Source organism: Pleurodeles waltl, chromosome 7 (genome assembly GCF_031143425.1).
Source record: "Pleurodeles waltl isolate 20211129_DDA chromosome 7, aPleWal1.hap1.20221129, whole genome shotgun sequence".
NCBI lineage: Eukaryota > Metazoa > Chordata > Amphibia > Caudata > Salamandridae > Pleurodeles > Pleurodeles waltl.
In genome coordinates this window covers 1,238,978,972-1,238,991,397 of record NC_090446.1, presented here as the reverse complement: position 1 = coordinate 1,238,991,397, position 12,426 = coordinate 1,238,978,972, and the positions used below count along the sequence as shown (strand labels likewise).

Here is a 12,426-nt window from a genome sequence, read left to right as displayed (position 1 = left end):
TGGCCACAATATGTAATAGGATGGCAAAACATTACACTGACCCAAATAGGTAGCAAAAATCTAAAAAATATTAAACATCCTGCCTGACTTTCTCAGGTAGTAAGAAGTCAAACCAAGGCCTTCCTTAGTCCACTGGCCCATGGTTGAAATGTCTTTTGAGGCATGGGGATGGACATTTTCACTTTCTTCAGCCCTAAGACATCTTCAGGAAACAGATCTATCTTGGGGGTTGTAGATGGTACTACAAAGTACATGTTGGCGGTTCTTCAAGACTCATATCCCTTGTGGTGATGAAATCATTATTTTACTTGTCAGGTTCCCCATGTGGGCAGGTAGCCTATGACAGAAATATAATTATTTTGTCAACTTATAACGGAACAGGTATGGGGTGATCTATAAGTTCTACCCTCTTTTTTTACCAACAAACTAAACGACTTCTCATGAGATTAAATTAAACTATCAAAATTGTTGTGGGGTTGCTAGGAAAACCCTGATCATGAGGTAGTGTGGTATCTTGTTAAATGTCTGTTGTTTGCCTACGGAGGTGTGCTTCGGGATGGTTGCTTTAACCCCTTTGAGCCAGTGTTTAGCAGCTTGTGAGTAGTCTTCTGAGTCTTATGAGAAAAGTGTGAGAAGAAAATCTTCAACAAATAGAATGCACTATGTCCTGGGTCTCTGATTGAAGATGGCCCAGTGCATGACAGAGGCTAGAATACATGTGAAAGCCAGCAGCAATATGATCAAGCAGTGGTATGCTTAAAATGTATTTCTGGCTGCAAGCAGGGAAGAGAGAAGGGCCTAGGAGGTGGAACACCCCACTCTTCAAGCATAAGTGGACAGAGCATTAATGCTAAACAAGATCAGCACAATGAGCTTACCTTGTTGACTTTGCAATCCAAAGACAACCCCAGTGAGTTTTGCATGTCAATCTCCCTAGCATTCAACCTGTCATGGTGATGCTGATGGTAACAGACAGATGAGTAAATGGTCAATAATCCTCTTCCACAACTAACTGCATCATAGGCAAGAGGATAGGCCACTAGTCAGTGCAATAGAATAGCAGTTTGAAATTGCCAAAGTCTGTTTTTCTTTCTCTGTGACTCCTGGGATCTTCAGCTGTTGAGTCCATGATATCATCAAATGTGATCGTGTGTCTTCCAGAAATAAGATTTACAAGATATTAGAGGAGGTATATCACAGCTTATCTATTATATTGAATGTAGACTTCTTTATGCCCTGCAGTAACCCTTGGACAAACATGATGGATGTGGTACCAAAATATACCCTGTAAGGCAGCTCCCAAGAACTGAGATTTTTGCTTTGACTCACAAGACCTCAACTCAGTAACCAAAAGTGACACACCTAGTACTCCAAGGTGAATAGCTTATCTACTCGTATGGGGTTACCATGATCCTAAGAGCTTTTGATGTTCTGTAAACTGGTGCATTACCCTGACTGAGTGTATAAATGTGAGTTCTGCATTTTCAACACCTTGACAGTCACTTTCAGTTTGAAGTACTAAAAAATGTAACTGCTACATTTCATAACCTTGACTGAATTAAAGAACCTCATAGCTACCCATCTGTTTATTGCTTCAAGTGGGGGGAAAGTTAGTGTTCCTCGATAGAGTCTTTTTGGCCTGTGCAAGGCAGACCTGACTGTAAAATATTTGCTAAATAGGATAGAGATGTGTCCTGCACCAGGTACAGCAGTTTAGCTCCAGGAATGTTTAGTTTGCCCTAGATTGCGAGCCTTTCAAAACTGAGATACATAGTGACAAACCCAAGACATCATTGGTTTTTTTGGTTCATTTCTGAAGAGTTATCGGAGCTTTGAGTCCCTATTGACTGAGCAGGCACCAAGAAAACAAGAACAATGTAATGATTCGGAACCCGGGATATTAGAGTTCCATTGACACTTAATGAAACTCTGGGCTCAACTTCGGTGTTGAATTCCCTTGATTACAGCAAGAAAGAGGGCCAGATTTACTAAGCACTTGCATTATCCTTGCATCATGAAATGCAACACAAGTGCTTAAGTGATATTTATAAATCCATGCAAATTGATATTTGTGAGGCCTTGCACTACTTTTCTCCACAAAGTAACACAAGGTAGTGCCTTGTTCTGCCATGTGCTACCCAACATCAGGAAAGCACTACAAGGGTGACGAATGGCATTCTGGTGCATCCACCCATGTATTTTGAAGCAAACCCATATTTACTAAAGTTGTAAACCTGGGTTTGTGTCAAAATGGTGTGCCTATCTGAGGTTGGCGTAAGGAGGGGAAATATTTTCATTTCTCCTAGTTTCTTCCTCATTCCATGTATGTTGCATTCTGTAGTACTATCCAGACCATGACACAGACAATATTGCACAATGGCGCAGGGTTGCTTACATTGCCACTAGACATCCACAAGTGTGTCAATGCGGGCAGAGAGTTGAACAGCACCATATCTTTGTTAATATGCCGCAGTTCAGCTCTCTCACGTTCACTCAATGCAGCACAGCAATTTGCCTTGCTGCACTGTGCTGCATGAACTGTTAGTAAATCTCGTCAAAGGGGGCAACCAGATGCATCTAAATATTACATTGTCATGACAACTTAAGGAGCGTGGACAAACAATACAAATCCGTGGAATATACTAGTAATAATTTGCTAGCTAAAATAGGTGGAAGGCCAGCAGTGGTGGGAAGGCAGTCACAGTGGTCTGGCCGCTGGAGTAACTAAGGCCATATTTGGTGGGGGAACATTGCATGGTACAGACCAGCCACAAATACTTAGCGTGACCACATTATGGTCGATTACTTTTATGTGTCTCTTTCTCATGGTCAGGATAGACAAGAGAAATCCACCATTCAGAGCTTTATTTTATTAGGAACTGTAGATTTCTGGTACGTCCGAGGCCCGTTTATCCCATTGTTCTGATAAAATAGCTTTTATCTTGTCAATTCCAACTTACTGTTGTAGGCCTCTTTGGCGTTGCCACTGACCATCAAATTAACCATTACACACTCTCATAAACCAGCGGTGTCAGTCTAGTGTAACCTACCCACTGACAGAAATCGATGATGAAAACCGAACTACTTACTATGTGTCCCTTTCAGATAACGGCTGCAGCTTTGGTAAATAGCTTTGCACATTTTTGACCTGGATCAGTTTCTTAATGTTGAGGTTAGCAGCAGCTTTCAGTGATACTGAAACTTGCTGGTGATAGACGGCACAGGCATATGCCACACAAAACATATAAAATGGCATTCAATATCGAAATAGGACCTTTCCTCTCTGAAATAGGTAAAAAAAGTTGCACTTTCACAGACAGTTCAGTAATTATATGACAGAGGGGGGACTTTTTGTGAATTTAATGCATGAAAAGTTCCACCTTTACGCCTTGAAATCCTTTATTCTCTGTACAATTTGACAGGGTATCTTGGTTCATACAAATTATAAACTAGGCGCTAATGCGGCTCAAAGGAAGATAAAAAGCTGCCACCATCTTCTGACGGTCCACACTCTCACAGTAAGGTGCTGGAACAAGCACAGTACCCGAAGAAAGGCCTCCTTAACGGGACACAATACTGAATATGTGACCACCGGATTTGCTTGAAGTATTCGGGGTTGGGGCCAAAACGCTTTGGGTGTGGCCTGGATACTAGTCTGCGAAGCTGAAGATCTCAGCTTTAATATTACCTTTGAATTCGTTTTGCAGATTTTAGTTTGCTTGTATATGTTGATACTTGACACCAGTCAGTAGTCTGCGATCTCACCATAAACCCAGCCATCTTTGGTAACTGAAAGGGGAAGCTGCAGAGGGCAGAGTAGTGTTGTACAGGCCAGGATTGTAAAGCCTTCCTAAAGTGGATACGAGAGGTTTTGTTTACATTACAGAACAAGCATTTACAATGTAATGGGTCTCGCGTTTGCTCGAGGTACAGCTATTAGCGTTGTACACAAACTAAAAGTAAAACAGTTGACATAAGCGAGCTCATTCAAAGCACCTCCATGAGAGCGAAGAGAGAGACAAAAGGAAAAAGAAGTTCGCTCGCAGTCAAAGTTATCGGCAAAAGTGCAACTATCCATGTAACAGGGTCGATGGCCAAGGTGGTAACAAAACCGCCCTAAGGAGGGACAAACATAAACCAGTTCCCCACAGAAGCAAAGGATTTTTGAAAGGCAAGCCCATGAACGAGTGATATTGATGGGCATACTGTCGGCGTGGTTAAAAGCCCAGACACATACCAACACGTTGGTTAACATTGCACACGTGCTGCTATGCTTGACCTAAAAAGCACTGTTATGTTGTGCATTCTTTTACAAATTACGGATAGCCCAGGTAGGATTCCCCAGAAAGCAAAATGTGGCCTGCCTTTTCAATAAAAGTATGGAAGAATGGCGCTGCGGGCTAAAACCTGGAAATAATCACAATGTGGTGTAGGCCATTAAGTGAGTGTTCTTGTATACTGGTAAGTATCAGTGAAGACAGCAGATGCTGGTGTAATGTGTACCGTCAGTCACCCAGCAGTACCAATCCAGCTGCAACGTTCTGATCTGAAAGTTGTGCGGTATAAATAACTGCACAGAAATGCACAAAGCACATGAGCAATTTGTGCAAGCCTCACTTCCTCGAAGGCCATAATTCAGGTACTGTATCTCTGAGAAAATCTAGGATCAACAGATGCATTTTGCAGAACAATTTAACAAACTGGCTAAAAATCAGATGTTTTAAGGCACACTAGCACTGATAGAGCGCATTTTGGTTAAATATTGCCTGCAAAGCTCTAATTATTTCAGACAATGAAACAAATCTTGGTATGAGATTTTGGATGGCGTATTATATTTAAAAATCTAAATTCTCCAGCAAATATTTTTTTCCACCCTGACTCTATTTATGACTAAAAATCAACTTGAATGGGGCGGTAGACAAATCTAACTTTACACATCTGACAATCACATTCCGTCGATAGCTGAGCTAGAAAAATTTTGCAGGTGTGAAAGTCAGTGCTGTCTCTCAGTTTACAGAAACAATGTAGGGTCACAGAGCAGAAAGTTCATACCAAAGGTACATGTTGGATCCAAAACAGCAGTGGTAATGGTATTAATAAATAGCAATATGAGATTAAAAGTATAAAACCAGTAAAAAAAAAAAAAAACAAGAACCAGATCAGTATGTGCACTTTGATACCAGTAAAACAACATCAGAAATAAGCCTTCTAATAAGCATGGATTACAATTAATATATTAGCCTAAATATTGGCAGTGCAACTATTTTGAATTTTGATTTGATTTTCAATTGCAGTTTCCCAGACAAAACACAATTTTGATCCCGAATACTAAACATACGTTTTTTTTAAGCCAAAAAAAAATCAGGTTTTAACCTCCACTAGGTTCTATCATGCTGTAGCCACAATAATTTACTTGGCTTTTCATTCCAATGTATTATTGTCAAATACTTGATAATGCTTATACTTACGGTATGCTAGTCCACTTGAGCTTGAAAAGGGTGCTTCTTCCCTTGAGATGACACAATAGATTAAAGTTGCTAATTTGTCTTTGCGTGTCTCCAATTTTTTTTCATGTCCACTAGGATTTAGCACACTTTACAGTGGCTGTAACACTGAGGTCTGAGTCTATGACAATGTCTTTTAAGTTCTTCTAAGCATAACTAAATCGGGGATAGGATGCGGTTATGACTTTTTTGGATTTAAGTGGAATTACATCATATTTAGCATTACCGTGCGTATTGTATAATAAATCATTAATCTTTGCTGACAGACATTTTTAATCCACAGATTGTTTACAAATTCAAGGTGATATTTCATTTGTTGGGAGAACACAAGTTTTCTTTTTTTCTTTTGTTTTATAAGAATTTGATAACATACATTTTTGTTCTCCAAATCCAATGCCATTGTAAAAGTGAATTGTAAAATTTCTGATTAAATGGTCGTACCATTCCCATTGATGAACTCCAATTTTAACGGCATTGTGGGTAACAATTAAATCTAGGCAATATCCTTTCTCGGATTCTGAGGATCCAAATATAAAATCGGATGCAGGTGTTTTACTTTAAGGGTGTTCAGGGCAAATCAAACTCATCAGTTAACAAGAATCCTGAGTCCAAATGTTTACAGGTGAGCAGGACATAAAAGGTTGTGATACATTAACCAAGTTTTCCATAGGTTTGGTACATAGTGAGGATTTTTATTGGCATAAGGGCAATGGATGATCATATACATGTTTTAAATCACAAATGTAATATCACATCTCCCTCATGTCCACAAGCAAGAAAACAAACATTATAACATTGAAGAAAAAAATCTGAATTGGCAGCCGTGAAACATGGTAGTGAAAGGAGAGAAAAAAGAAACTCAAGCTCTAGAAATTCAAGATTTAGCTGCAGTCTTCATCTGTTATCCAAAATGGCATTTCAATTACTCTGTGATCAAGTTAATTTAATTCTCGGGCTTCTCTTCATTTTCATACATTGTTGCTTCGCTAAGTTCGGATCATGTACTAAATTAAATAACAAGGAGTCTCTATACCAGAGCGCTATGTTAATCAAGGTTTGGGAGTCACTCCTATTGCATGTTAAGCACCACTGAGTCTTTTTTGCTCAGTTTTGTATTAACAGAGAAACATTGTTTTTAACATATTGTGCTATAAATATGCATCCTTATTCACTTCGACTGCTCGCTTTTGTTTACAATTTATCTGAGAACACTAGTTGTTTCTAAAAGGAGAATGTGTGTATTTAAAAATAAAAGTCATTTTCTTTAATAGTAACATGATATTAAATATGTAAAGAACCCTGTATGCGCAGAAAGTGGCAGTCTTCAACCCATCTAAGTCCAATATGACTTGCTAATGAGATACTTTGATAGTTAGAAAATTTACAGCGAAAACATTGATGCAATAGGTTGTGATAGTAGGTAATTATAGTTTTGTGTTGTTATTTCTATGAGGCATTCGGAAAGTAGGCATCATCAATATGTGAAAAGCACATAGGTGATCTCATGCTGCATACTAGTAAGTGGCTGCCTCGTAATCCTTTTACATAGGAACGTGATCCCAAATAATTTGTTAGTTTTTTCCCTCCACTAAGACACCTATCTACCTTCCTTACTCCAAGTACAACCTTGGTCCTATACCTCATGGAACCCCTACTGCCTCAAACAATCAGTGCAGTGTTTTCTAATCATTAGTAGATGGAAGGTTTTTTGTCAACTGGACATTCTACTGGTTCTTTCATTCTTCTTTGATCATATGCCTGTGATTAATTATGCCTCTTATTTGGCCGTTTCCCAGAGATACTACATATGTTTATTCCTTTGCCTAAAATAAGAAATATATTAAATTGATTACTCACTGTTGGACAAATGGCTTCCTAGCATTTACATGCAATTAAAATGTATTAGCTAAATTGGCAAAGATCTCAGTATTTAGGTGGCGGTCCCTCCAACTACAAGTATGCATACCTCTGACAAGACTCCATGTAGGTCTTAACCAGTAGGGTCCAGCCACCCTAATGTTGTATACAGCACTGTCAACGTAAGTACTATAAATGGGAGGTATTTTTTTACACTGACTGAGTCAAGGGGCATACATGGGTTTAAAGCCATGCAGCAAAGAAGGTCCCCGTTTAAGGGATCTATCCCAACAACACTGAGCTCGTCCATAGCATCCACATGGATTGACATGGCTGTAAACATGGCAAAAGAGAGATATTGTCCCAATTATGTGTCTTGGGATGGTAGCCCATAATATTCTTTGCCCAAGGTAAAATACTCCTAATGGATTTGTATTTGTAGAGCTGGCGATCATACATATCATTACTAATACAAGTTTGTTGATTTTGAAAAATCCCTTTTACTAGCCTGTCAACTTCCTTTGGTTTACAGAATGAGTATCGCGATATTCAGCTTGTGGTTTTGGCTATATTCATTGTTCATTGTATTAAGACTATTAATTGTATAGTGTTTTTTTTCACGTCTACCCATCTATTATTCCTCATTTAGTGCGTCTTTACACCAGAAGTAACCCTCTTGCTCAATAAAAGCTAATTCCATCTCTTTTCTCAAGACATGACTATAAGTGAAATTGAAAGTGATTGCACAGTGGTTTTTAATTCTAGCTCCTTGCATTTCATATGGTCTCACATTGCAACACTGTCCAATCTTCCCCTTCCAGAATATCCATCTAGTTTCAAAATGGCTGGGCACGCTGGAGAAGAAACTGGAACAGCACAGCGAGGGAAGCCATCAGGAGTTTAGGGTTTTCATCAGCGCTGAGCCTGCCGCATCTGCTGATGGGCACATTATCCCCCAGGGGATCCTGGAAAATTCCATCAAGATCACCAACGAGCCTCCCACGGGCATGCATGCCAACCTGCACAAAGCGCTGGATAATTTCAATCAGGTAAAGAGCTTCGTGGCAGGAGCCTAATAGCTAATGTGTGGGGTGTCTAGTGCATATGGTGTATGCCAGTGATTGGTATTCATGCCCTGTTCACTACATCCAGACATGTCACTTTATTCTCTTTGTTTGTACAGATAACAACTTCTCACCGCTCATAATTCCAATTGTACTGCACAATAATATGCCTTAAACACGTTTCTCATTTGTCTTTCAATTTAATATATCTTACGCTAGTCACTAATGCCAAAGTTCTAAAATATGTTATTGAAAATAACTTTATACATACATAGTCTGCATTATTAAAAGCATAATGAACCTTGTTTAGTGATAAGTCAATAACATATGATATTCTCTGATGAAGACCTTTCGTGTGTCAGCAGAGTATCAGCCTGTTCCGTGTGCACTGTAAAGTGCGGAGTTTCCTCATCTCCATGGGATGTATTTTTTATGTTTCTTAAGCACTACACATGATCAGTTTGTTTTAACAGCTGTAGGCTCAATTCACAATGTTTTATCCATATGTCAGTTAGACTGATATCTGAGAAGACTAAGGCTTAACTGACAGGGGATTCAGCAAGCCAGTTTTGCATTCAGAGGTGCCACTTACACAAGTGGATATCCTCCTGCTCCAGTGGACGTGCCGACATTCTTAAGTGACGCCTTGAACAGTAGTTTTGAGCGCAGAGTGGTAGTGGGCGTGGTAGAGAAAATGGGAAAGAAAATGAGGTGAATACCCGCACATTTTAATTATTTCATATTCATGAGCAGGCGCAATGCCTTTTCCGTGGTTCTCTGCCCTTCCACAGTTCCACTCGAATAATGTAAGCGTGCGCGGTGTGAAATGCTTAAAGGGCCCATCCGGTGAATGTCTCTAAGCATCCTCAGGCCTGTTGCTGACGTTAGAGTTGCAGGACACTAAGTGGCCCATTTAAGAAAGTACCCTTGGGTGTAACTTTTACCTAGGTAGTGTTGGCTCGGCAAGATCTTTCTTTGAAAATGATTTGCCACGTTGAGATGCTATGTATTTTAGAAATATGTTTAAAGAGTGTTAAAAAAATCGACTTGCTTGAATTTAATTTGAGTAACAAACGTGCATCGTTGTTGCAAAACACAGAGGGAAGTTAAGTGAATCACAAACTGTTGCAAACGGCCACCATGTGTAGGTTCACGCTTGTGGTTTTGGAGTTATTCGGTTTCTTTCTCATTTATTTCCTACGTGCTCAACTAAAATACTGCTGGTCTCGATTGGGCACCACTGCAGTGTGTCTTACTTGGATACACCAGCGTCAGTTTCAGCCGCCGTTTTGTTTGTCCTGAATTATTAAATGATATAATTCGCCCATTAAGGAACTATGTACCTATTTATGAATCTATTTGTATGACTATATAAGATCTTCCAAAAGCTGCCAGATGAGAGCAGATGCCTCGTATTTGTTTTCTGACTTTTACAAACGTGGATATATATGCACAAACCTTTGGAAACCCCATGACCAAGGAGAGTCGGAGTAGCAGCTGAGATAGTCATTATGGCCCTCATTCTGACCTTGGCGGTCGGCGGAGAGACGGCGGTCGGACCGCGAACAGACCGGCGGTATTAAAAATGGCATTCTGACCGCGGCGGTCACCGCCGCGACCGACCGCCACTTCCCCACTCCGACAGCCACGGCGGTCATGACCGACAGGCTGGAGTCTGCGCACTCCGGTCCGGCGGTCGACCCAAGACCGCCAACGGTATCATGACCCTGCTTACCGCCGCGGTTTCTGGAGGTCGGGAACCGCCATGCGAACCATGGCGGTAGGCACTATCGGGGCCAGGGAATTCCTTCCCTGGCACTGATAGGGGTCTCCCCCACCCCCCACTGCCCCCCCGAGTCCTCCCCCCACACCCTCCACCCCCCTGCCACCCCCCAGAGGTGGTACGAACCCCCTCCCCACCCCCACCCCGACATGCACATATACGCACCCCGACATGCACACACCCCCTACATACACATATACACACCCCCTACACACACACATACACAACGGGGACACATACCCGCACACATACATGCCGACATGCGCACCCGCCGAACTACACACATTGCCCATAGGCACAGCAGCACTCCCCGCCCGCATGCACGCACTCACACACCCCCTCTACACACTCCCACGCACACCCCCATGCACGCACACATCACACAACACCCCCCCACCCCCTCCCCTCACGGACGATCAACTTACCTTGTGCGTTGGTCCTCCGGGAGGTGACAGGAGCCATGGGGAGGTGACCGCCAACAGAAGACCGCCAACAGAAGACCGCCACACAGAAATGTGGGTCGTAATTCTGTGGGCGGTGTTCTGCTGGCGTGGCGGTGGAGGTTGACCAGTCTCCACTTTCCCGCCGACCGCCAGTGTGGCTGCTGGCGGTTTTCCGGCGGAACGCTCCCAGCGGTCAGAATGCGCACAGCGGCATACCGCCGCGGTCGGCGGTCTTCACCGCGGCGGTAACTCGGCGGTCTTGCGAAAAGACCGCCAAGGTCAGAATGAGGGCCTATGTGTCCTGGGCTACTGAAGGAGGACTACTTAGGCAGTGCCTAATTTGTCAAGAAAAACGTGCCAGTGCCCAAAGCTCTCCTCTGAAACACGCGGCTGCTGCAGTTAAATGTGCGAGCGCGAATACTGAGGCAGTGTAATCCTGAAGCTATCTCGGGCCTCTTCAATCCATTTACAGCCACTTCCTGCCCCTTCACCCCACTCCTGAAGCTTTATGCCTTCTCCCTTTGTGACGCTTGTTAGTTTTTCTCTTTCACTGTCTTTCTCTTGCTCTGTCTTTCCAATATGTGTCTTTTGCTCGCAGTAAATGCTTGAGGCAGAAAAATAAGTGCCAGCTGATGCTTCACACCGGAAACCACCTGCTAAAATTAAGCACTGTACTAAGGATCGCTAAATGAGTAAATCCTTTGCCAATTAAAATGGACTGAATAGTGCCAGATTATTGTATGTGCACTGTATATAACGTGTGCGCTTGTGTGTATGCGTGCAAGCATATCTTTGAATGTGTGTCTGTACAGTCCCCTTTCCATTTAGACTATCCTAGACCTACGTAATCAAGATGTGGTTCACAGTGATATAGTGAGCCATGCAAAACACACCCAGTTTTATTCTTTAAGCTACACATAGGTAAGAAAGTAAATATAAACAGGCTTCCATTCACTGGTACTATTTTTACCAACTTACTCCATTTTCAAAGTGTGCAGTGCAGACACGTTCCAACGTTTTATGCCTTTACTCAGTTTTAAATTTTTTATCTGTACGCATTGATTTTTAAGTCTTGGTTTTAACTGTCTAGTTATGATAGACATTTTATAGACAATTCCAAAATCTTACAGAGGGCACACAGGGCACCTATTTTTTACTACTGGTTGAGTTTATAGTCACTCTCATTTACTTGCTTCTTATTCAGTGGTTTTCCTTCCCCTTCTTGTGTTTGTCCCTCCTGTGGAGCGCACCCTCTGTACCATCCTTTTGGTTCCTGACTTGTGTCCCTTAACTGCTCACATTTAATGAGCTACTTTTTTCTTTTCCATTAGATAATCCATGAGAATGCTTGTTATCTCCTGTGTGCTGTTTACTCCTCTCAAATACCACCTCTCCCCACACTCGCTGCTCCATTGCCCACCTGCCCCGTGTGCCCCTTTGAATAAAATGCTTTAACTTTCAGTTTTCAAAAGTCTTTTTTATGTGACTCAGGCGCTCCGTTGTCTGTTCCCACTCTCTACTGCCCTACTTTCCTCACCAGTCCCTCATCATGTCCTCAGTCAATGCTCCATGACTTCCCCACCCTCATAGCCCTTTAAATGTTTTATTTATTTGTTTGTTTAGGAGGGACATTTTATTGTAGCAAAATAGCTTTTTGGAAAGTGGAGTGGTATGTACAGGCAGAATGGTGGCTGCACCTAGTTTGAATAGTGTTAAATCACTCATGATTTTTAAAGGCACTGAGATTAATGGCCCTGTGGGAATTCAGGACAGAA

At 41.8% G+C, this 12,426-nt stretch overlaps 1 protein-coding gene across 1 annotated transcript in view; it reads left to right on the top strand.

Moving 5' to 3' along the window:
• Window positions 1–12,426, top strand: part of DNAH9 (dynein axonemal heavy chain 9) — a 975,671-nt gene that overhangs the window by 734,170 nt on the left and 229,075 nt on the right. Inside the window, exon 63 of the mRNA XM_069200368.1 lies at window positions 8,183–8,410. Coding sequence (XP_069056469.1) covers window positions 8,183–8,410 — 228 coding nt within the window. The remainder of the gene's footprint in view (window positions 1–8,182; window positions 8,411–12,426) is intronic.